Source organism: Tamandua tetradactyla, chromosome 12, assembly GCF_023851605.1.
Source record: "Tamandua tetradactyla isolate mTamTet1 chromosome 12, mTamTet1.pri, whole genome shotgun sequence".
NCBI classification, from domain to species: domain Eukaryota; kingdom Metazoa; phylum Chordata; class Mammalia; order Pilosa; family Myrmecophagidae; genus Tamandua; species Tamandua tetradactyla.
Window position 1 is genome coordinate 56,516,699 of NC_135338.1, and position 26,401 is coordinate 56,543,099.

At 48.3% G+C, this 26,401-nt stretch overlaps 1 protein-coding gene across 1 annotated transcript in view; it reads right to left on the reverse strand.

Moving 5' to 3' along the window:
- Window positions 1-716: 716 nt before the first annotated feature.
- SYNE3 (spectrin repeat containing nuclear envelope family member 3) overlaps window positions 717-26,401 on the reverse strand; it is a 116,342-nt gene continuing 90,657 nt past the window's right edge. The window contains exons 16-18 of the mRNA XM_077123467.1: window positions 23,742-23,891; window positions 22,640-22,678; window positions 717-12,285 (exon numbers count right to left, since the gene is read on the reverse strand). Coding sequence (XP_076979582.1) covers window positions 12,085-12,285; window positions 22,640-22,678; window positions 23,742-23,891 — 390 coding nt within the window. The 3' untranslated portion in view covers window positions 717-12,084. The remainder of the gene's footprint in view (window positions 12,286-22,639; window positions 22,679-23,741; window positions 23,892-26,401) is intronic.

Consider the following 26,401-nt stretch of genomic DNA (forward strand, 5'->3'; position numbering starts at 1 on the left):
CATTTTAAATCCTACTAATGGAAAGTGTTCTATACTGAAGAGCACATCTCCATGCCTCCTTATGTAGAAGGTTCTGGACATGTTATCCTTTCCTTGGCAAGCCAGGACCATCATCAGGAGTTCTCATTAACTTGTGGTGAGTCCTGGGTTTATTTGACTGTTCTTGGGCTTCTCCCTGAACATGAAGATGACATCTTGTGTTTCTTCTGCTTTCTAGTTTTTTTCTTCTCCTTACTGGTTTTCAGTTTCTGATTGGGTTGAGAAACTAACTCCCAGAACCAAAGAACTGGTTGTTAAACAGACTGCTAGAGGGAGGCTTTGATGGAGGAGGTTGATGGTGAAATGGGTGGAGAGGCCGAGTTTTACTGCCCTTGTGACATGATCTATTTGTGGGCCCTGTCCCTTTACTCCATTGGGCATTTAGGAATTTTCAAACTCCATTCTGCCTAACCCCCATCCTGGGAGAATGACAGGGGTGCTCTGGGGAGAGGCTGAGAATGTTTCTGAAGACACCCCCAGGTGATTCTATTGGTCATGCGTGTTGGGGAGCATCACTGTTGCTTTGAGTCCAGCCTTTGCCTTACGTGGGACACTAATTTTGCCAGGGAGTCAGGCTTTAAAAATAAAGTCTGCCTCGATCCAATGCCCTCTCCTCCTCATAGTCTTTTTCAGACAAACTTTTGTACTCCAAAACAGAATTTCCAAGCTGCACAGTGTTTCATAGAACAAAATATATATTTTTATTTCCAAACATAAAGCAGATAACATTAAAAAACAACAACAATAACAAAAATATCAAACCATCTTTTAGAACACTGCTATTTCCAACTTCAACTACAGGAAGAAGATGAAACTTAGAGAACAGGGAGGGCTCTCGGTCGGTGTTGGACTTGATCTGAACCGAGATAACACACACGTGTTCCCTGACAGTCATTTGGCTCCAGTACTGCTCACCTTCCCACAAAGCTGAATGTATTACAAATGCATGTTATTTGGTGAGCATGCCTATGGTCCCTGTTTGCACTGATTATCTAAGAGAATGTTTTAACAATGAAATTAGTTTGCTTGTGACACCAGAAACCCCTGAAGCAGCATCTACTACATGTGCATACACACACAGACACACAAACACACAGGCATGCTCATATTCACACATACACACACAGCATTGCTGCCATCCAGGTAAATGACTGGGGGTAACCAGGCCGTCAGGTGCAAACGTGGAGTAGTTTGCTGGCATGGACCTAGTCCCAGGGTGAGTCAAGTGTGGGAGTGCAGCTGGCACCTCTAGGTGGGTTCCTGGAGGTGTAGGGCCCTCTGACTCCTGGGCCCTCCCTTGAAAGGAAAGACAAATGAAACTAACAAATCTATCAGGGTTCGATGCTTTGGAATGGGAGTATTGGTTATTTGGACTTGAAATTGTGGGGAAAGCACTCATTCCTCCAAACTGGTACTAGAAACTTGCTATTTGCCCCACTTCTGGTACCTTATGCATTCAGCAAATGCTACAACTTTACTGTTTCTGAAACACACACACACAAAGAGCAAGAGTGAAATGGGCAAACTGAAGATCCAAAGCACTAAGGCCTTCTTCACAAGCAGGCAATTTGCTGTCTCTGCTTATTACCCCAAGATAAAGAGAGGGTCTCATTTCCAAACCAGCCTAGGGAAAGTCCCAGGTGCTGGAGGTCTGAGGGTTCAATTGGCCTTTTTCCCTATGGGGAGAATGCTAGAGGCTCCCCTGAGAGGCAAAACTGTGGGTTGGGGAAAGTATCCTGGGTCCACTGTGGTCTTTCCAGCATCCCCAGGGACCAGGGGCTTGTAGTCTTTTACACCCTGAAGCCCAGGGCTGGAAACAAGGGTTGCCCAGCTGTGCCTGTGGATGGAGATGTTTGTGTAGCATGCACACACAAGCGCACACACAACATACTCGCACATACATACCACATTGCACATATATACAACTTCCCCTGTCCCCCTTCCTTCTCTCCCCTAAAATTTCTAGAACATGCACTGCACTGTCTCTGGAGAGCAAGTATCTCTTTTTCCCTCCAGCAGAAGGAATGCGAATGCTCTATGAGCAGTGACTTCACAGAACCAGCTTCTGTCTACCTGCCCTGCAAGGAATGACCTGCTTCCAGACAGCTGATGAGCACCTGCCTCCATCCCTGACATTTCAGCCTGGTGCTGCTAGCTGCCGATGGCTGTGGGAGTTGAAGAAATCCCTGCAGGAAGGCACAGAGAGAAGCCTTGCTGCCCTAGCCCTGGACAACCACCTCCCAGCAAGCTCAGCTGCCTAAGTATCAGCAGCCCATGGCCTGCAAAGCAAAGCAACTAAAGGAAAGTTCCATAGAGTGGCAGGAAGAATATGGGGCCTGGAGTTCATCATTCCTGGGTTCAAATCCCAAACCACCGCTCACTGGAGAGCTGGTTGCTTTCAGGGAGGATTCTGGGACTCTCCAGGCTTTTTGCAGTGGCTGAGAGTAAGGGCTTGACTCCCTAACATGGGTGTTTAGAAGGACTAAGGGACTCAGTTACATCCCTTTCCCTCCCTTTGTCATCAGAACAGGAAGAAGGCTGCCAGCCTGTGTCCCTTATCTCCATGAGGTGCTGAGACTGGATTTACCTGGTGTCCCTGGGAGCTGAGCTCAGAAGTGAGCATTCCAGAAAGGAAGCCCAGCATCCTTTTGAGATCCAAGGTCCCTCTGTGCACTAGAGTTCCTCTAGCTTGTTAAGGTGGTCAGGTACCAGCCTCAGAGGTCAACAACCCTCCAGGGCTGCTAGCCTGTGAGCATCTCTGATGTTACCATAAGACAACCAAAAGGCAGTCGTGGCAGGGGTGGGAGACAGGATGCTGAGTCCTGCGGACTGCTCTGTAAGGCTCTGGATGCTCTGCTGTAAGATTCATTTTCTGACCATGAGCTTTTAATTTTTAATTTCTCCTTAAAAACAAATTCCTCCCTTCTTCCTACTTTGGAATAGGAAGTTTCTCTTGTCCATTGAAACCAAGAGAAAAATGATGGCTGGATCTAAAGCCTTTTGGTTCTGGCCTTTGGCTGCAGGAGAGGATGAACAAAAGTCCCCCCTGAGGATGCTCCCTCAGAGCTGGCCTTGCATGTGGGGGTGATGCAGGGGCAGCAAGGGGGCACTATTCAGGGAAGGGAGCCTAGAGTTGGTCTGGCATGCAAGAGGACCATGGGACATGGGGACATGGGCCAAACGAGGTGGCCTGTGAGGGTCGGGGACTTCCAACTGAGGCTGCCACTAGTAGGCACTGGCGCAGGACCAAGACAAGTGCCTTCACTCCACTTGGAAAGAGTTCTCTGCAGGGAAGCGAAGCAGTATTTGTCAACTGCCTACCATGTGCCAGGCTCTGTGCCCATTTTGTCCTGTGATGGAGTTTGTCCAAGCAGCAGGTGAGAGGACTGAGGATCAGAGGGAAGGGACCATGATTTGAACATGGTGGGCTGGACTGGGCAAAGTCTGGGGTCCTTCAGTGCCTACTGAAAGGTCTAGAAGGAAGAGACACCATTACCCACCAGGAAAATATAAGAAAACAGCCAAGCTGGCATGACCTCATGTTACCTTGGCACATTCAGCAGGTGTCGACCTGTGGGTGGGCAGGGCCACTGAGCTCCAGGTGGTATGACTGGGGGGACAGTCTTAGGAAGATCTCCATGCTGACACCCTCCCTCTCCCCCATAGGATACTAAGGTACCTCTTTGGGTTAAGTACTGTTCACTCCAACATCTTATGGAAGGCAAATTTCCTGGAATCAAGGAGACTCAGGATCTCTGTAAGTCACTTTCCATTTCTGAGACTCCTCGGTTGTCTGCTATAGAATGAGGAGTGGGCCTAGAAAAGCTCTCAGGTGGCTTCCTGCTCAGAGAGCTCCTTCCAGGAGGTGCAGCCAGGAGAGCTTTGTGTTTTAGAATAAATTATCCCTCAGAACCTGTTTTTGTTCCAGCTCTAGGAGCCAATGAGGAAGATGGGTTATTCTTTCTGTGGTGATCACCCTCAACCAGAATGAAAGCAATTTTCTCCTAGAAAATTGGATGCTAAAAACTTTGAAGAACTGGGCTGAGCTGAAGTGCCTGTATAAATTTTTTACAGATTCCACAGCACATTTCTGCCCATCTTATGGGATGGCCATATGATCTGGGATCCGGGTGTAAAATTAATGTCCTCCATAAAAAAGAAAAAGCAAAAATGGCACCAAGTTTTTCAAACCATAAACATTTGAGTACATATTAAATTTCTATTGAAAAAAATAGGATTCATGAGATTAAAAATAAAAAGGTTTAGTCCTAATGCCATTCTGACCAAAAGAGGGAAAAGAGGCATAACAAATAAGGTATCAGTGACAGAGAGAGTTCAAATAGAGTCGAGAGGTTACTCTGGAGGTGACTTATGCAAACTTCAGCTAAACATTGTTGCCTATCATAGTTCGCCAAACCCAAACCAAAACCATTTCTGTCAACACTAAAGAATACGAAGGGCTTTATCTGAGATTCTACGAAAGTTCCATTAACTATAATTATTTTCCAGAAACCTATAACCTCCCGATGGGTTCCTAGGACAGATAAATCCTAAAACCCAGAGGGGCCAGTTCCATCCTCCTGTCCCACATTATCGACATCCCCTTCAACATGAAAAAGTTAGAATGGGCATAACCCAAATAACCGTAAAGATTGGGAGAAAGATCAAAGGAGGTGGTAGAATTACAGAGAGAAGGTAGAGTTTAACAAATAAATATGATTGCTGAATCACATTGATATTTCTTTAGATCTCCAGGGTCTTGGAACAGCTAAAAGTAAAGTCTAAAATTGTGAAATTGTAATCCACACCAAACTCTGAAATCTATTCTACAACTAATTGTTGTGATATGCTTTAAAATGTATTGCTTTTTTTGTATTTATGTTATTTTTCACAATTAAAAAAAAACCCCAAGCCCCTCAGCATGAAGTTTTGCATAACTTTATGTGCAAAAATAGGACATGAAAATTATGCTCTGCTGTTTCATACAGAAATGGGTTCATTTTCCAAGGGAAGAGTTTTGTTAGGAGTTTCTGAGCTTAAAAACGTAATAAAAATAAAATTCTTAAAATTGCGAAAAAAAAGAGAGAAAAGTTTAGTGCTAAAATGACACAGCCAGGACAAAGAGGGAGGGGGACATCTCTGTACACAGAAGCTAGCCAAGCAGGGTCACTTGATGCATTTATGCATTCTCAGTCTTATTAAAAGATGGGCCTGGAGGTTCTCTGAGTGTGGAAGGAATATCTGCAACACATTGGGAGGGGCTGGAAGCCTGACCCTGTCAACAGAAAAGGCAGGTGAGAGGCCGTGGTGAAAAAGCCATTCCTCATACTTTCAGGAAGAAAGCTTCCAAGTTCTGCTACTGGAGACTGAGGGCAAGTCATGGAAGGGCACTCCTTCTGAGGCAGAGACATCTAAGAGCCACTCAACCCATTTTACCTTTCTTCCTTACTAAGACAATGCCGTTTTGTTGGAGGTCATGTTCCCAGATCCTCTGCAGATGTGGAGAACCAGTTTTGGTTAATGAGATGAGAAGAACAGTTGTTGGGCAGAGTTTCTGGTAAAACTCCTTAAAAGGATTCAGCTGGCTCAGCCCCCTTCTTCCTGCCTGGAACTCAGCTGAAAAACTGGAGGGAAAGCAGGTATCTAAGACCATGAATCATTGCAAAGGAAAAGCAAGTTGTGGAAACCCTGACACTGGCATCCCTAAGTTGCTGAAATGATACCAGCAACTGCCTATCTCTAGACTTCTCACAATGAAGGAAAAGCAAAATCCCTAATTTGTTTAAGCCAGAATTGGTGGGTATTGCAGGGAAAGTCTGTTACTTGTGGCTGAATCCAGCCAGACAGGAACCCACGGCCACCTTCCCAGAATATCTGACATCTCGACTATACAGACTTGCAGCACTGGAGGCCCTGGGCCTGGTTTTCCCCTTTATCCATGGGCGGAGGGGCACCTCACCAACAGTCACACAGCCCTTTAACAGCGGAGCTCCAGTGCAAAACCCGCCCAGCACTGAACAGTGCCACATGGGGGTGCAGAGATCCACCCCAAGTTCTGTAACTAAACTCTCTGAACTCACTGGGTGACCGGAGCAGTGGGGGCCACAGTTTCCCCACCTGTCAAATGGGCATACAGTTGGAACCCAGATGATCTCGAAAGGTCCTCCCACCTCCAAGAGTCTGAAAAAGCCAGGCAGATGGCCTCACCAGAGTAGTTAGCATCACCTACTTGATTTTGCCTCCCCTGTAAGTCCTACCAGGTTGTTCATCCATTATTTGCTTTCTGGGGTTGGCTTCTCTCACCAACCTTAGTCACCTCTGACTAAGGAAAAATCTACTTTGATTGGGAACATCCTCATTTTTAAAAAAAAAAAAAAATGGGAGGATGTCTGAGCGGAGGGTTTCTTGAGCAGGCTGGTATCAGGCATAAAGATGCCAAACAGGTTTTCTCACATGAAAAATGTGATGGACCGCCAGAGGCTGCCTGCAGCAGCTTTGAGGCCTGTGAGGCCCCCGTGGGCTGGAAGGGACGTGGGGAAAGCTCTGTGACCCATTTCCATAAGTGAGATAGTTGGCCAGGTAGTCACAGGGCTGCGTGCGCAGCTCACTGCTGCCTCTGCACACCAGGGCAGGGACAATCAGGTTGGGGTACAGGGAGCAGGGATGGGGGGGTGGTAGCTGGATTAGCTGAGTTCCCACACAAGAGGGGATTTGGGCATGAAGCTGATGAGGGAAGGACCCAAGAGGCTCTTTCAAGGTCACCTGCCCAGCCAGTGAGAGGCACTGATAACAAACTTCGAAGGAAGACAGATTCATCAATGGATTGTACATTATCAACCCAGAAAATTCCCAGTGGGAAAAGTGGGTTTCTCAATTTGGCATTTCCAAGCACAGATTTCCACCATGGTCCACGATTAGAAACTAATCATTATACTAGCAATAGAAAATAAACTACATGGTGCTCGAGGATTGCTTATCCACAGTGCCCATCCCAGTCTCACCATCAAGCCTCCAGCAGCCTCTTGACATGCTTTTTTGCTCCAAGACCCAGCATGCACCAAAGGGGCCACCTGTCGGTCCTCCTGAGGCCCAGCCAGTGGGTTTTCTCCTCCCTGCCTCCTTCCGCCATGCCCTCTCCTTGTCCTGCCCAGCTGCCCTGACGTCACAGGTCCATCAGCCCTGCCTAGTTCACAGTCACCATGGCAATCTCCAAGGGGGGGTCAAGAGACCATCCTGCCATGTCCTAAATACTCCCAGTGGCCCCTGGCCTTCTGCTTGCCCCTTCAGCTTCTGCCATGGCTGCTCTGCTACCTTCTGGCAGGGGGCATGGCAGGGTCAGGGCAATGACCCCAGTTGGGTTTGGCATCTTGTATGGCACAGATTCTTGCCCCGGTCTGGGGGGCCCTTAAAGATAGGGACTGGACTTTATTCACCCCTGAATCCTCCAGCACAAAGCCTGCCACAGAAAAGGGACTCAGGGAAGCCTAGTAGCACTGAACTGAAAAGGGGCACAGGACACCTCTGCCACTCACCAGGGAGAGGAGCCATGGCTGCCGGGAGCATACACCCAGCCAGCAGAGGTGCTGACCAACAGACCGTGTGTTTCTTTCCTCAAAGACCACAGTGGAAGTCCCCTGGCCTCCCTCCTGACCAGTTGCCTCAGATCACATTCCCACAACACCCATCTTCCCACTTTCCTTTCCTTCTCTTTCCCTGGGGTCCTGCACGAAGCCCCCTCACACAGCCGCCAATTTCCTCTTCTGAACTTCTCCAGCAGGGGTTGCCAGTCTTTGGGATCCAAGGAACCAAGGAGAATAGGACACAGGGAAAAGTAACACCGAGTTCGCAACTTGTTATTTTGTGCGATGAGGACTCTGAAAACAAAATATGAACCATAAACAGACACAGCTATCAATTCCCCATTCTCTCTTTCCTAAAGGCCACCGGGTTACCCTAATAAGTAGAAAAATGAGGTAATCTCAGAATTTAAAAAAAAGGTTTTAAAGGAAATAAAATATGATGCAATGAAAAGCTCAAGATAACTGTCCTTATTTTTTTTCATTTTGCCTTTGGACAGTGAAAGTTTTGCCATTAGTCCTTGTCCTTGGATAAAAGTTGGGAGCCAGGGGAGATAGAGCCTAAAATTGCTTCCTGCCTTTGATCTGTTTTTGCCTTCCAACTCCTTCTGTTCTACTTCCTGTGTTTCCTCTTCAAACAGCTTGACTACAGTTACAGATCACCAAAGCCTCTGCAAAACCTCTCAACCTGCCCAGGGCAAGCCCCAGCTCCACCCTAATGGGAGAAGAGCAGGTAGTCGAACTATTCAACTGTCGGGCAGGACAGCTTGAGCCATCCTCCTGCAAGGCAGGGTGGGCCAAAGCCGTGGGCACCCACTCTGCAAATACCAATCCATCAGCGGGCCTCGGTTGGCACAAACTGTCTGTGCTCGAGCCTTCAGCTGCCCTCTGCCCATCATTCTCCATGGTCCCCAGGCTGCAAGAGGTCTCCAGCTTCCTTACCCTGAAGCTGCCCAGGAACAAGCATCCTTGGACATCTGGTCCCAGTCAGGAACTCCGGCCAACTGCCCAATGCGAATAGGGCCAGACAGGTGGAAAGGGGGCACGTCACTTGGGACCTATTTCCTCTGCATCCAGGAAGAGTATTGGGGGGTCAGGAAACACTCTGGTCTCTCAGTTTTTAATGCAGTTCAACAAAGCACAACTGAACTTCCTCCTCTGCAACTGGTTTTATAGGGTTCCATCATCTGTGACCTAGGACCTCATGGTGGGGTGGAAGAGGTGCTCTGCTCCCAGGTGGGCAGGACGTTCCACCTCTCTGAGCTGTGCGGAGATGACTGACAATAACCCACAAGAATGTGCTGCTGCTGGTGGCAACCCAGGACAGAGGACCCACCCGGCAGGGATGCAGGGAGAAGCCAAGCTCTGGTCCCATCCTAGCGGTGCTGGCTATGAGAGAGCGGCTGGCCCTGTGGAACCCATCCCTGCAGCTATAGGCCACTGAGCAGAAGCAGCCTTCTCTCAAGCACAAGCTTCGGGGTCAGGCCAGCTGGGGTCCAAATCCCACTTCTGCCGCGGGCCAGTGTCTTACTATCTCTAAGCCTCTGTTTTCTCATCTCCTAGTGGGCTGATGTGAGAATTAAATAAAATATGGTTTGTAATGTGTCTACCAAGGGGCCAGCACCTGCCAGCACCAAATAAAAGGCTTTTTGTCATTGTTGTTTCTGTTGTCATTATTCCCTCCTCCCCCTCCTGCTGGCATCTGCAGGTGCCTCATCTGCTGACCACACCTGCCTGTCTTACCTCCTTATCTTTCCTTTGAAAGTACGTCTGGATCCTGCCTACACCTTTGCTCACTCAAAGAACAGAGAAGCAGGAGAAAGGAGCAGGGTGGGGGGACAAGCCATCAGGCTTTTTCTGCTCCAGTCTCTCTCTCCCTCCCCCTCTTTCCTTCTCATTCTCTCTTGTGAGTTCCCCCTCCCCTTCCCTTCCCTGTCTCTGTCTTTCTTCCCTGGTCCATCTGTCACTATCTGTCTGTCTGTCTCTCTCACACACACACATATACACACAACCGGGCAGTGACAGCCCCACTTCCAAGAGCCCTCTCACTTTCGGGACAGAGGCCTACCATGCACACAGGTCTCACGGCTACACCTTTTCCAAATGTCACTTTAAAGCTTGATGTGGTTAAAGAGGTTAGAAAATAAAGTCATAAGAATAACACTTTCTGCATCCACTTTAAGCAAAAAAGATTACATTTGAAAAGCACCGATAGAGGGGTTGTTTTATCATATTACAACTATATTTATATGAAAGTAAAGTAACAAAAATATCAGTTCTCTCTGTTTTAAAAAAAAGCAGTTATGCAGACAAGCAGAATTTATGGCATCATTATCAAAGTTTTAAAAAATATAGAGGGCAGGCAACGGCGTCTCAGTGGCAGAGTTCTCACCTGCCATGCTGGAAACCCGGGTTCGTTTCCCGGTGCTTGCACATGAAAAAACATATACATATAATATATACATATATATATATATATATAGAGAGAGAGAGAGAGAGAGAGAGAGATGCTTTCAGCCCCACTGCAATTTTTGCAGCCCTACCCCCACCCGCACCCCCTACCCCCAGGTGGCACACCGGCCCCAGCTTTCTTTCTGAAGTTACAGATGTGAGGGGTTGTGCTACAGTGGGTCTATGGCCTGGGGGTCACGAAGAATCGGTTTTGGCTCTGGCCCGGCAGCGTCTCACTGTGTGGCCATGGGGAGGTCACCTCCCGGTGCTGGACCTCTGCCTTCTCTCCTCGGAAGTGGGAGAGAGGGAATGCAAACGTTTTGCTGCCCCTTCCACAGCTCTGGCCTTCTAGGGATGGACAGACATGACCCAGTAAGCCTCTGGGTCTGCCCGCCTGGGCCAGCAGGGCTGGCCTTTCGAACCCAGTTTTCCAGTAAAGCAGCTGTCTGCTGAGGATGGCTTGGTTTCCAAATATCTGGAGAAAGGTGAGATTTCCGAGTAGCAGCGAGAGTTCTCAGCAGCGCCCTTCTCCTGCCCAGGGAACGGCCAGGCTCTTTCCAGTCACCAGGAAGTCCCTGCCCTGAGCCCTACGCCAAGGCTGGGGCTGGGCACCCTGAGGGGAGGGGTGGGTGTGTGTGAGAGAGGAGCGGGAGGGCACATGGCCCAAGGTCAGAGCCTCCTTGGGTCCTTGTTTCCCCTCAGCTTACAGCACCCTTCTGAGACTTTATAACTTTATGACTCCCAAAGTCAGTACAAGACCTGGGAAAGCCCCCATGGGCTCCTCATTGTAGCTGAGCCCACAGAATCGATTTGTAAAGCTTGCACACTAAGGATTTCTTTTGAAAGGGAAAATTTAGTGTTGATTTAAGGAAAATGTGATTCAGTTTTAAAGCCCTTGGGAATGCACCAGGAATTCCCAGGGAAAAGGCCCTGGCATGGGGTCTGCCTGACCCTTGGTCCCGGGAACCAGCCTTTCTCCAAAGCCGCTTCTGAGAAGGGAAGGGTGCGCTCCCCAGCCAGGGACTCTCTCCACCTTGGCCTTCCCACCTCTCCACCCATCTTAGCCTGAGGTGTGGATGATGAAATTCAATCCAATGACACCAGGCACTGCAGCCCAGACTGCATTTCCCTATTCCTCATGGAAGTCTTAAAAATAAAGTCCTTTCTTGCCTGGAGCCCACGGAGTATGATCTAAGCATGTCCCAAAGGCTCAGTGTCAGGGCCACGGAGACCTGTCATGGGTCTGAGCTGGAGGACCCTACAGAGCTGCAGGGCCCTACAGAGCTGCAGGGCCCTGAGGCTCTAAGCACTCGACAGCCTCCTTCCACTGTGCTTTGTCAGCTCTTGGTCTGCGCTACATAGTTTTTCTTTTCCTGTCTTGATATCACCCCTTCACATGTCCATTTTTACCGATATCATTGTGTCTGCTGCTGGCTGTCACCATTCCTACTTTCAGTCCCTCACATCTTAACCCACTTGGACTTGAAAACTACAGCAGCAGGCAGGTTCTGATGGTGCTAAAGCAAGAGTCTCGGGGCTGCGAGTCAGACTGGTGCCACCCCACGTTCACAGCTCAGAGGCCTTTGCACTAACCCCTGGGCTTTGGGACCGGGTTCCAGATAGGATGTTGCCGTAAAAGTGACGCTTTATTGTTCCTGCATCCCGGTTTGTACACCCAGGCAAAAATGGCATAGAATCCCATCAGAGGAGCAAACTGTTAGGAATCGTCCCAACTACAAATAGACGTTAGATACAAAACTATACACACTGAGCAGTTACAGGTAAAGCATATAAAACCTCTATACATCATTCCCTAGCCAACACACACATTCACACTTAGTACAAACAGACCAAGACAACACTGTACAAAAAGTCCTTTGTTCTTGGAACACTGAGATAGTGTTTACACTGCTGCCTGCTCCCCAGCCTGCCTGCTTCCAGCGGCCCGGGGCACCCTCGGCAGGGGACCTGCACAGAGGGGAGGTTGGACCCTGAGTCACCTGGAGGCCCCAGCGGGCTAGGTTGGTGGGGGGCCGTCGTAGCGGAGCATGAGCGAGAAGGAGCGGGCGAGGTTGTTGGCCAGGGTGCAGCTGCGGTCCACCTCCCCGACGGGGAGCAGGAAGAGCAGAAGGAGGAAGAGCAGCAGCAGCAGCTGCAGGGGCAGCGCCACGCAGCACACCTTCCGGGAGAGCGCGCAGAGTCCTCGCCGCTGCCGAGTCTGCAAAAACCAGAACCGGACTGTGAGTGGGCTCCGGGCCCTGAGAGGGAGGGGAGGGCCCCGGGGGTACCAGGAATGGCAGCCATCGGGACTGACTGCTTGATCCTACATGCCTCCGTTTTCTCAGCTGTGAAATGGGCTAATGTATGACTGCCAGAAGCAAAGATCTTGGCAGTTTTCTCAAAGCGTCCAAGGCATGAATGGAAGGGAAGAAAGAAGGGTATAGCCACTTCCAGGCATTACATAAATCTTTGCTTGGTGCACGAGAGTGCTGAGATATGGATCTTGAGCAGGTCACTCAACTTCTCTAAGTGCCAATTTCCTCATCTCTGAGTAGGGGTAGTAAGGAGACAGAGCAGGGCACACAGCAGGCACTCAAGAGCTGCATCCGGCTGCTGTGATTGTACAACATTAACATCCTCATTGTTGCCATCAGTGTCACCTGAAGGTCAGTCTCACAAATGCGAAGACATGTAGGACTCCTCTACTGTAGTGTCCACAGAAATGGTCATTAGACACTTCTTAAATTCAAGGGGGACTGGCTAGGTAGTGTCTTCATGGGATCTGCATGACTGCCAAGGAGTATGGGGCCAAGAGCTGGCCGTGGAGAAGGGGCACAGAGCAAGGCATGGGCCCAGCTCTCAGGAACCAAAGGACTGTGCTCCAATCCAAGCTCCACACATCAGCTGTGTGACCTTTGGCAAGTCAGCAACCTCTCAGAGCCTCTGTATCCTTCTCTATAAAATGGGGATCAAGTACCCACCCCCATTTGCCAGACTGCAGTGAGGACTCATAGTACATTTATATCTCAAATAAGAAGTGTATAGCTCCTAGTGGTCTTATTATTGTAGAATATATCTGCTGGCTCCTTGAAGAACTAAAGCATTACTCTCCAGGGCACCAAAAGCCAGTCTTGTAATGATGGTAAAAATGCTGGTAATAGTGATGGTGGTGATGGTGATAATGATGTGGTGATGATGGTGGTGATGATGATGATGGTGATGGTGGTGATGGTGATAGTGATGTGGTGATGATGGTGGTGATGATGATGGTGATGGCAATGGTGATGGTGATAAGAACGGTGATAGTGGTGGTGATGGTGGTGATGGTGATGGTGGTGATGGTGATGGTGATGTGGTGATGATGGTGATGGCGATGGTAATGGTGATGGTGGTGATGGTGATGGTGATGATGGTGATGGTGGTGATGGTGATAAGAACGGTGACAGTGATGGTGGTGATGAGGGTGATGATGATAATGGAATGATGATGATGGTGATGGTGATGATGATGCAATATTGATAAGGAAACATTGTTAAGTGCAGATGTTTCTTAGAAGGCTCTTACCTTGCACTGCCTTCTCTTCTGAGGCCTCTCATCCACTCTCCTGCCTCCACTACCTCTTCCATACTGACAGCACTTAACCTTATGCCTCTAAGCCCCAATTTTCTCACCCTCCAAAATCCTTAGACACTGATTTTGTAAAAATAGACTTCTTATAAACCCCATTCCAGGACAGTCACCGCAGGCTGCATCTATTTCAGCAGTGAGTCCAGGATGGGTGATAAATTATTTGAGCAGCTGAATGAGATGAGTTCACAGAAAAGGCTCTTTCCCTGACTGGGCTTGGTCATATCTAGCTGGTGTGTGTCTCTGGACCACTCTGCTTAGCTCATGTCAGGTTGCCTATGTCTGTGGGGCCTTTAACTTGGCTCTTTGATAAACAATGGTGACTTTGCCTGACTCCAAATCTCCAACCCATCCCAGGAGAGGGAAAGGGGGCAAGAGAACATGTCGTAGGCCCACCCTCAGCCAGGGTTTACACCACAACTAAAACCCTGTAATTAATGGTCTCCCAAATGGAAGGTTTGTTTATACATTTCCCATTTCTGTTTGCTCCTCCATTCTCAAAGCGAACACTTTGCTTATTTAAGTGACAGGCTGTGCCTTGGCCATAGTCCCTGGGGAAAACATCTTTAAAGATCCAAAGCGTGTTTACAATGAAAAGTCTTGACAAGGGATAGTCTTCAAAGGACTTCTGATGCCTGCCCAGTGGTTATTCACTTAAAGCTCACATCTTCTCTTCATTTTGAGGGTCCTGAATTCTAAAATACTCTTCAAAATAAAAGACATATTTTAATATGACTCTCCAGGCCTTAAAAAAACGAAACCCACACAGGTAGAGGCATGAGTTACTTTCTAAGAAAGCATCAAGGTAGTTAGCAGTCTCACTCTTCCCATAAACTGGAATGGCTCTCTGCCTCAGTTTTCCCATGGAAAGTGTCTTCCACCCAGTTAGAATTATACAACAAAAGAGGAACTTCTTCAGGAGGTAAGAAGCTCCCCGTCCATTAGGCTATGGAACAGTAGGTTGAGAAACCCACAGTGGCAGCAAGGGAACAAGAGGTGTTGTGTAAGGGAATTAAATGTGTGAAAGAGGCTCTAACCAAGAGTCTTTCCAAGTTGTACACAAATCTGAGAGTCCAGGATTCTGAGGAGTTCAGAAGAGATGAGTTTATCAATAGAGTATACACCGCCTAATCTGCCACTGATGAAATGGAATGTGGTTAAAAAAAAGAAGTAAAGGTTGGGGACTAGCCCTAGCTTGACCATTTCCTAGCTGTGTGACCTAAGTCAGGTCCCTTAGCCTCTCTGTGCCTCAATTCTTCCAATTGTTGGGAAAATAAAGGAGGATGATACCTTTATGTTCTAAGGATGAATGAGGCAACATATGTTATGCTTAACACACATAGTAGGCACTCAATAAATACCCATCCCCTTTCTCCTCCACTGGATGGCAGCGTGGGCACATGGGCTGTTCCTATAAGCTCCACAAAGATTCCCCCTAGGAGTCAGACACTACCCACCTCCCCAGAACCATGAGAAAGCAAAGTACTGCCCTCCTTAAATGCTATCACTTAGCTACTTAAGGCCCTTGCTTCTTCCTGCCACAGGACCTTTGCATAAGCTGTCCCTTCAGCCAGGAATACTTATTTCCCTCCTTTCCCCAGTCTACTTGGTGAGCTCCTGCTGAATCTGCTAATCTCAGTCATGAGTCACTCTCTCAGACACACCTTCCCTGACCTTGAAACCAAATAAGCCCCCTTTACACATTCTCACAGTACTTGATAGATCCACCTCTTCTTCAGATTATTGATTAAGGCTTGTCTTCTTCTTGACTCCTTGAAGGCAGAGACTACATTGGTTTTGTTCATTGGGGCATCCCCAGCAGTGCTCAGTAACTATTTGCTGAATGAATAAAACGATGAATAAAAGGGACCAGGAGCCCCTTCCCTTCCTATGTACCTAGCTGTCAACTCTGTAAAGTAACCACGGGGATGCTCATTCACAGCTGTCTGTGAGCCATTTCCACTGGTCCTGATAGTTCAACCAAACAGCTTGGCTCCACTTGTTAATGCAGCCACCACCACTGCTATGCCATCAACATAACAAGCTCTTCACCTCCCACCTGAGCTTCCCCTGCAACTCTGTGCAGTGGGCTCCCTGTGCCCATTTTACAGAAAAAGACACTGAGCCTATAGGAGAGTACCTACCAGCTCAAGGTCCCACAGGTAGTAAGAGGACAACTGGCTCAAATCTCCACCCCCATTCCAAAACTTGGCTCTCTCTACCTCCTCACACAGCACTTCTCACAGGAAACGGCACTTAAAATAACAAAAGTCACCTTGGGCCTCTGTGGTCATTGCACCTGGATGTGTTGAGACGGACTCATGTTTGGAAGGCATGCCATGTCATCACCGTGGCTTGGGGCTGGCCTGGACTGCTTCCTCTCCCCATAGAGATGCTTTCAGGCAAGCACTAAGTCCTTCAGGTGATGTATGGGCCTGGCAGGGGCCAGCTTTTCTCTGGCAATTAAAGATGGGCCAGTCCCAAGTCTTCCTCATTAAACTCTCACTTAGCAATTTGTTCAGTTCCCAAAGTTCCTTTGATGAGCTGCCAAGCCAAGAGCTGGCTGGCTTCCCTCCCTGTTTTCTTAGAATCTCAGGAAGGGGGATGTGTCTGGGGCCCATTGTGTTTCCACAACTGCTCCAGCAAGTCTCAGGGGGCAGGTCCTCAGGCCCACTCTGACCTGGAGATCTTTCTCCTAGGTTCTAGGTATTAAGAGCTCCCAGGATTCACCTCTGCAAGGCCTCAGAGGCCCCACATAGTTCTTACCCACAGACAGGATGGCAGGGGCTGGGGTGGGACTGGTTCATTTTCTCTCCTCATGGGATCTTGGGGCCACAGAATTGTATTCTTCCAGAGCCCTGGCGTGGTTGTGGAGAGGGATGGGAGATGGTCTTAGTGGATCTTTGGGAGGAAGTTTAGTTAACTGGTGAGACATAGGTGAAAAGTACCTCTGGATATAACATGTGAGTGAGGGATGATTTTGTCATTACTCAAGCAAGGATGGAGCCTCATTTAGGAATAGGCATAAAGGCATAGGCTGCTGCCCCCATCCCTTCCCTTCTGTCCCTCATCCTTCCTCATCTGAGATCCATCCATGACTAGGCTCTGGGACCAAGGTCAGCGAGTCTAAGATGACCCAGAGGTCCCCAGCTAGGGAAGCAGGTGGTGGGTGATGCTTTTCTCTGCAAGGGGAGCTGGCTCTGTCTGGAGTAGGGGGTATGGTGAGGCCAACTTTAGACATACTGAGTATGGGGTCCTGGGGACATCCTAGCAGACATCTCGCAGGCAGCTGGGCCTTTGGGGCTGCAGCTGGAAGGAGAGAGCTGACCTGGAGATGGACAAATGAGAGAGAGCAGCTTGGAGCGGGAGAAATGAAGCCACAGCAGGGAGAGAATTTCCATGGCACCTCTCGCCTCCTAATACGCACTATGGAGAACACAGCATTGCCTGTGAACTTCCTGCCAGAAACACAGAGCCCCAGACCAGTCACGTGTTCCCAGAATTGAGGGACAGTCCACAAAATCTGCACCCTGTACTCTTCAAAAATGTCAAGGTTAAGAAAGATGAAGAAAAGCCAAGGAACGATTCCCAACTAGAGGAGACAAAAGAGGCATGACGATTGCAGGCAAAGTGTGGTATTGGACTTTGGGGCAGAAACTCTAATAAAGATGATTGAGAAAACTGAAAAAAGCTGGCTATGGCCTGAAGATGAAATAATAGTACTTTAGCAACACTGATTTTGGCAACTGGGGGAAAAAATCGAAGGAAGAGGTACCAGGGTAGAGTCTGAGAAGAGCAGCAGAACAGCTGAGAGTGGGGGAAGGGGCCATCACCCAGACACTGCCCAGAGATCAAGTGTAAGGAGGTTAGACGTGTGTTCACAGGCTTAGCAAAGAGGTAGGTCACGGTGACTTCGGAGGAGGACTGGGAGGTGGGAGGCTGGTGGTCTGAGCAGTGGAAAGATGAAGACTTACAAAGAGCAAATGTACCTAACACTTCTCTGTGCTCTCTCCTCATGAAAGTCAGAGAGGTCACACACCCAGCAAAGCTCAGGAGCCTTTGCCCATGACCAGGGATAAACCGGATTTAACCTGACCTAAAGGGCAGTGACTCTCAGGGGTACAATGTCAAGAGATGTCCCTTCTGTCCCAATTCTCATCTGGCCACATGCTGCAGGTAGGAGTGAAGGACCAAGAGGCCACTTTCCTTCCACCAAAAAGGAAGACATGGTTGTAGGCAGTAAGGACCAGGCATGGAGGGATTAAATCAAATCACAGAAACCACCAGAGAAACTTATTATTTAGCGTGGGAAACTCAGCAGTGCTTTCTGGGGCTTGGTATCACAATATTTTGTGCCATCTGAGATGCTGATTGTCAAGCCCATGCTTATTTTATAAACCTCTAAGGAAGGAAAAACTCAGCCCAGATGGAACACCTGATAGGGGCACTCACATAAAGCTGGGACACCAGGAGCTGTCCCCTCAGAGCAAGAGGAAATGAGACATAACCCTACCACACAGAAAAGGAAAGCAAGGAAACTCGGGGGCTTATCTTGACCTTGGGGGAAGGGAGGGAAACAAAAAAGTTTCTCTGAGAATTTGAACCCCAGGCCAGCTCCCTGGGGTTGGCAGGCTAGATTTACACAACCGCTCTGGTCCGGACAGAAAACAAAACAAAACAAAACCCTTGAGCAGAGATTTTAATTTCAAGAGGTTTCAAGTTGGCAGCGAGCTGGCTGATAGAGAGAAGGAAACCCAAATCCTCTTTGGAAGAAGATGTCCAAATGTGAAAATGTGAGTCCCAAAAAAGATATAAAATGGTCACTTAAATAAAATGCCACTCTTGGATCACCCGACATTTGGATCTGAACCACAAGAGCCCCTAATGTGCATGGGAGGTGTTGGCTCATCGTGCCTGCAAATCTGCCCCAGGTAGGAGCTGTTTCCTATGCAGGGTTCCAGGCCCAACAGCAACTTTAGAAGCAATTACATATCACACGTCTGTGCTTCAGGCAAACTCATCTGGTGGCACTGAGCTGGCAAATGCGTAGGCAGCTACAAATTTAATAAATCTTAATTATTCTGTTTGTACAATCAGGCTGAAGTCATTTAGTGGTGCAAGAGAGAGAGAGAAAAAAAAAGCCACGGAGAACCAACTGCTCATAAATAATCAACTTTGGGGCAGGGTTTTTTCTTCCCTTTGGACAAAAAACAATATATAGAATGTTTTTAAGTTGGCAGGATTACAACCTTTGAAGACAGCATCAAAGTTCACCCTGCCAGCATTAAGCATTTGTGTGCTTACATGCACACTCACACACGTGCAATCCACCTGGCCACACACAGGACCCTATCAAAAAAAACAGCGCAAGACCCAAACCAAAGGGAGGATTTCCTCTGCAGAAGCATCACAATTCCCTTTGCTCCCAGAAAGCAAAGTGGGGACCCAGCTGCAGAGCTCTCCCAGGACTTTTTATATGGCAATTGGGAACCTTCAACATGCCCGTTACTACAATAGTAACTCTGCCTGCCATCGCTGCAGTGGACCCTTGGGTAAGGGACCTGCCAAAGTGAGAGTGTCTGGATTTGAATGCAGAGCAGAAAGCAGCGGTTCTCAAAGTCTGGTCCCTGGACCAGCAACATCAGCATCACCTGGACCTGTTACATTAGAGATGCAAACACAATGGCCACCACGGACTAGCAGCATCGGACACTGTCGGGGTGGGGCCTGGTAATCTGAGTTTTAACAAGCCTTCCAGGGGATTCTGATGCTGGCTCAAGTTGGAGCAGCTCAGCCTTAAAGGACAGCCTCCTACCCAGGATGCATAAAGAGGTGACAGGTGTGCCAAGATCATCCCTTCAGCCTCAGGGCTACTGAGGGATCTGGAACAGCCAAGGCAGGGGAAGTCACAAGCTAGACCCTTTACTCCAGAGCGTCGTGTAATATGATCATTTTCTGTAGGTGCCATTATGTGGAAAAGGATGGTAGGAACTAAGTCCAAAACCTTAGTCCAGGGCTGTCATCACTTGGAGCCTGCTCCCACAATAGCCACGGCTTATGCTCTGTGTCTCAATCACGTGGAGCTTGTGACTGTTTCTTAAATGGCCACCTTGCCATGCCTTTGTGCAAGCCAGTCCCCACTCCTCATGACTTTCAAACTCAGGGAGCTTCCCATGAGGTCTTCCCTGGGGATCTCTCAAGAAAAGCTGAGCACAGCCCCCATGCCCACCCAATGGATCCCTTCCTGCCTTCTGTCACCTCCTTCTCAGGCTGCCTTGTGTTGGTTCTTCTCTGTTTTGCTGCATCTGTCCAACTGCGAGGTCCATGATAGCCCAATGGGCATTTTGTTCACCTCTTTAACTTGCAAAACTCCATCCCCTCAAAGCCCCCAAAGTCATTTCAAAATTCAGCAGGGACTCAACCAATGTTGGTTCAACAAGAGGTATTTGGTTCCAAATGTCTGGGTTGTTCAAGGTTACAAGCTGTCCTGGGAGGGTCCCCTGCCTAAGTGGAGAGCTTCAGATCAAATACAGGACTGCTCAGACAAGACCAGAAGGCGAGGATTTGTGTCACCAACTGGGCAATTCTCGCAAGGGCTCCTCTTCTTCTAGAATGTGCCGCATAGCCTTCTGCTTATATTCCTCCAGCTTAGCCCATGTCATTCTATCACCATCTGGCTTCCATACATAGGTCCCCACCAGACAGGGTGCTCCTTCAGGGAAGGCTGGCCATCAGTTCTCTCTGATCCCCCACGCCCAGCTCAGCTTCTGGAATGTAGTAAGTGTTACTGCAGTATATGATGGACCCTGGCCAAGTTGCTCCACCACTCCTTTCTCTATTTATAAGATGGTGTGATGGAGGGGCTCTGTTCAGGACCCCAGCTCTGGGATGCTTCCGTCCTGGAGTTAATCCATCCTTATTCTTTCAACAAAGTGACCCAAGAATGATTAGCCATTGGATTCTTCTTATGCTACAGCACGCATCAGTGTGAATGCAGCAGTGTCTGGCTATACTTAGGCATTCTGACCCAGCCACACTGTCTCCTACTGGTCTTCCAATGCATTAAGCCCACTGCTACCTCAGGGCCTTTGTACTGACTATTCCCTCTGCCTGGAAACGATGTTTCCCTCTCTCTTTCCTTCAACTGTCTGTCCATGTGTTACCTCATCTGAGAGGCCTTAGGAGCCACTCTTTCTAAAACAGCCCTCCCTAAAATTGTTCTCCATACTCTCACCCTGTATTAATTTTCTGTGAAGCTCTTACCACTGACAATCATTCTATACATGTATGCACTTATTTTCTGTCCACCCAACTAGGAAGTGATTTTTTTTTTCCTCACTGTTGTATCCCAAGCACCTAAAACAGTGCCTGACACAGTGTCGGAGCTCAGTAAATATTTATAGAATGAATGAATGAATGAGGAGGTAGTCAATGACCATACTGCCTCACCCTGATTCCCAGCTGCTGGGAGCCCATGCCAGACACCAGGCCCTGGAAAGTATTCAGTGACTTACCCCGTGCTCGCATGGCCAGGCACAAAGGACACCCAGACTGGACTCCTGCACAGACTCGCCTGGAGATGCAGTGATGGGAGCTGGAGCCAAAAGCTGCCTAGATGCCTGGGCCCCACATCTCCCGCCAGGAGCCACCAGACGGGACTGTGTGGAACACGCTTGTCCCTGGGGCTCTCCCCTAGTCCAGGAGGAGGCTCTCTGTTATTCTCACCAGGGCAATCAAGATGTGAGTGACCTGAAGCACTTTCACTTCTGGTTAACATGTTTTCAAACTTAGTTCATGAAGGAAACAAAATAGATGTTGATGGGTCCATTTCAGATGCGGGAAGTCAGCCCCAAGAGGCAAAGCTATCCATCCAGCCCACAGAACTGGGGGAAGGTGGGTCCAGAGCAAAACCTTTGGCTTATGACTATTTGGTGCAGTCTAGGAGTCACCTATTCCCCCACAGAAGTGAGATGAAACCAACTGGTGACCAAGAGGAAATTCTGATGTGTTATCACCCAGGAAACACGGATTCTGTGGAATAAGAGCTCTTGAAGAACTCTGGCCATTTTGGGCCAGAAAATGCTAGTGCTCATGCAATTACAAGCTGATCTTTAGTAGGAAAAAAAGGGGGAGCATTCCCCGGAAATGGTGGCAGTGGTGACATCGATTTCAAGGCAGCCTTTTCTGGAACGAGGGCACCATCCAGGTCCTGGGGATGCCTTCTCCAAGGCACAATGTGGACGGCTAAAACATGGACTTGGGAGTCAGAGGCCACTGACCTTTCTTGAGCTCGGTACTTTCATCAAACAAGCGATTTGAATCTTTCCACTCCTTGGTTTCCTCGGGTTTAAACTGGAGATAATAATAGAGGCTAACAAAGCCTCTTGGGGGTGGATGCTGGGTTAAATGAGGTGCTTTAGCCAGGATTTAGCCCAGTTCCTGGCACACAGCAGATGGTCAATTAAAGGAACTCTATAGTAAAAGTAATTGTGACCGTCAGTATTAATTGCTGTTACCCTTCGGTGGGCCTGGGAGCACGTCTCCGTGGGGGTAAATGACCACAGTGCCTGCGAGGACATCTGAGGTCCAGTCACCCCCTCCTCTTATATTAGTACCCCACTAATATTAAACTATCACATAGTCTGGTTTGCCTAGGAAAGCCCAGTTTTCTTAGGATGGTCCTGGTTTGGGCTGATAAATGACAGGTTCCCTGTTCAGGCCTGCCAGGCTCCCCGTGAGCCTGGGGTTTCCCGAAACCAAGGACTTCCCGACCCAGCACAGTGCATCCCCATGCCAATTCCCCATAAATGCTCCTCAGACTTCATGGAACCTTCCAGAAAGCCCAGGAGTCCTGCCCACTCCCCCCCCCCCCCCATGTCACAGGCGTGCCAAACCCCCAGACGCCCTGGCCTCTAGCCGTGGAGAGCAGATGGCAGACACCGTACCTTTCGGAATCCGGTTGGTTCCCCTGGAGAACTCTGTGTCTGTTATTTTAGGGAAGGAGAGGAAAAGGGGGGAGGGAAGAAAGTTAAGTGAGTGAAACTTAAATCCCAACAGAGCCTGTAATGGAATATTCATTTTGTCAGGGGAATGTTTCTTTAAAACTCCTGGTCATCTGGACAGGCTGAGCCAGCAGGTGATTCAATTTAATGAGCTTTTTAACACACTTCAGGCCCAGGTGGGGTTCTGTCTGGGCAGGCCCGGGCCAGGCAGCTGGAGGCGGCAGCCCTGGCTGGAGCTGGCCTGACATCTAGTGGCCGGCTCGGCCCTCGCAGGGCCAGGGAAGTTCTGCATCTGCAGTCTGAGCACACCTGCCTGGCCCTTCAACGTCTGAATCCTAACCTCTGTGTCTCAGTTTCCTTGTCGGTTCACAGGGGATCATAACATTAGCTCCTTTACGGCTGCTATGAGGACCTGGCACTTAACGAGGACTCAGTGAAGTTTATCTGTTATTATTCTTGGCTGTTGTTTTTATGCCGAGGCCCAGGTGGGATGGTGTTTGCTCAAAGTCTAACAGCGAGTTGGTGGGGGGTGGGGCCAGACAAGGTCTCCAGACCACGCACCCAGTGTCCCTATCTCCTGCCTACAACGCAAGGGTGTTGGTTTCATGCTGGCTCAGCCTCTTACTAGCTGTGTGACCTCGGGAGAGTTTTTAACTTCTCAGAGTCTCAGCATCCCCTCTAGAGACTGGAAGAGCAGTTATTCTGGCAGGGGGTAGCCGTAAGGACTGAAATGGGATGATGCACATAAAGTCTCATTCTGGCAGGTAGCAAGTGCTCTGTAGACATTAACCAAGATGGTTACTGTTGTCACTGTTGGGGTTCCAGCCTCCTGGGGTGGGGGGAGGGGCGGGAAGGTTAAATGGCGCCATGCAAGTCAAGTGCCTGGAACCATTGGTCTCCCTCTCCTTTCCCTGGGTGGTCGCCCCAGCTTGGTCTGTGGAGGTGCCGGGCAGAGCAGAGGGTGGGCCAAGCTTAGTTTCCCCAGGGAACGTTGAGCTCTGCCATGGTCCCCTCCCTGGGGGACCTGCTCATCCTTAGCACCTACCAGCAGGTGGCTGGAGTCCTTGAGTTTAGACTTGTACAGCATCCACTGATAACGCAGGTCCTCCAGCTTGTCTGAAGTCCCCCTTGCAGGCTCGAGATGAAGGAGGCTCTCGAAGAGCTGCTGACCCTCTGGTACCCGAGCCTCCAGCTCCTGGGGGAAAAGGCAGCATCTTGGCACATCTTCCAAATGGCCAAGATGGCCCACCCAGCTGGCCTCCACCTAGCTGGTCAGGAGGGACCAATCAAGATTCACTCAAGAGAGGCACATTGGGAGGAGGCAGACAGGACGCTGAGAATGAGAATCCCACTGGTGCAGATTGAAGGCAAAGCTAGACAACTTGCATCCCTCTAGAATGCTATAGAATGGACTCCTGCATGAAAGGGCAGTTGGACTGCTGACCTCTGTGGTCACTTCCAACTCTGGCATTCTGGACTCCGGGACTTACATTCCTGCACATCCTCTAGAGGGCTTTATAAAAAACTTGACCTCACCATAGAGGTTATAGTTGCTGAACCTGTTGGTACTTCTGAGTCTGGCCGAATGATGTTGGGATTGTATGCTAATATTTGATAATAAATACAAAATTATAGTACTGTTTATGAGAAGTGGGAAAATGTGGTAGGTACAAGCAGCGGTTTAAATATTGGCTTTGGATCCTGGCTCTGTCCCATCCTATAGCTATATGACATGGGGCAGTTTGCTTAGCTTCTCAGCCCCCCTTGAATGTAGGCTCTGCAAGATCAAGGGGTTTTAATTTGGGGAACTGCACATATGGTTGTACTTGGATGGTGGGGGCAGGAAACAAGGGGAGTGGTCCAATATGAGATAGTAGAGGTAGGCAGGAAGCACTTTCTGATAATGTTCAGCAGAATAATTGGATTCAAATCTTTCACTGACAACAAAGTAGTAAAACCACTTTAAAAGCATCAAAGGGTTAATAGAAAAGTGGGGCATATCAGGACGAAACCTGGGAAAGCATGAGAGCTCCGAGAAGGAAGCCCAGTGTTCAGGCCTGCTTTTGCTTTTAGGATATTCAACAATCTGGAAAAAACAGCTAAGAAAAAGATACATGCTTTTGGCAGCCTTATGAGCCTAGGGAGACGAGGGCCAAAGTCTGGGGCCCTGCAGAGCAGGAGATGCTGACAAATCATTTCCCGTTTAGCTGACAGCCCTAAAGGCTTCAACCTCTGAGTAAAGGTGACCAGAAGTAAACCCTGACCTTGCATGAACTTGCAGCCCATCTTTAAGTTATCTCAGTGGTTCAGGGACCCTCAAAACTTGAGCTTGGATTCAGGTCCTGGAATGAAAATGCCTCCACTTGCCTAGCAGTAGCAAACAAAATCTTCTCTGGAAGAAGAAATTATCCCAAGTCTCAAATTATGCCTGTAAATATTTTCTCAAACATGATGTACAACACACAATCAAAGGAGCCATACACCAAGAATAAGAACTAGCAGAAAAACAAATAACAGAAACATTCTTACAGTGACTTGACATATTGTAATTAATAGACACACTCTGTAAGACAGCTCTGCTTCTTATGTTCAAACAATTAAAAGACAAGCTTAAAATTTTCAGCAAGGATCTGGAAGCTATGAAAAACAACAGAGAAGATTGTTAAAAGAACAAAATAGAAATTCTAGAATTGATAAATACAATAACAAAAACTAAGAACTTAAAAGACAACTTTAATAGCAAACAAGACACAGCTAAAGAGAAGATTAGTAAACTCAAAGATACACCAGAAAAAAACTCTCCAGAAGGTAGCACAAAGAAACAAAAGGATTAAAAAATGCATGAGAGAGCAAGAGACATAAAGCAACCAGTAAGCAGGAATAACATATTTGTTTAAGTGATATCACGTAAAGAAGAGGAGAAAGGAGATGAGTCAGAAGCAATATTTTAAGAAATAATGCCTAGGAACTTTTTTCCAAAAATTTCCAGAAAGATACCAAACCACAGATTTTAGAAACCAAGTGAATCCCAAGCAAGATAAATAAAAAGAAATCCAAACCCTGACATGTAAGAGTGAAACTGCAGAAAAATAAGAAAAAGCTGAGAAGTAGGCCTGGTTGAGAAAGGTCTTGTGTTGTAAACTTAGGAGGGTTGTACTCTATACTGACAGGTTTTAATTAGGGGACGGACATGGTTAGATTCACTATTCTGAAGACTCACTTCGTCTGCAGAGTGAGCCATGATTTGGATGAGGGCCAAAGAAAAGGGAGACCAGCTGGAAGGCTAGTTCCATAATCAAGGCCCAAAGTGGTAAGCACCTAAGCTATGACAGTGGTGGTGAAGGGGATAGAAACCAAAAATATCAAGAGATGGAATCATGGAAGGCTTGGTGGGTAATTAGAAGTGGGCGTGAAGGAGTAAGGAGAGTTGTGGGAGATGGACTGCAGAAATGGCCATGACTTTTCCATTTCCCACTACCTCCTGTCCCTGTTATATCATACCTTTGCAATACGACTTTCAAATGCTTTTTAAGAGGTGGCATCTTTGATGAACAGAGTGCATGGAAATTAATGTTGCGCCAATTCTTAATCTAGGACTTAAAAAATCTTGCACACTTCATTTGGTCTCTCAGACCCTGTCTTTACTTTGATATCAAGCTCAGGCTCTTCTGCTAAAAGATGAGAGATGTTTTGTCCATTTATTCT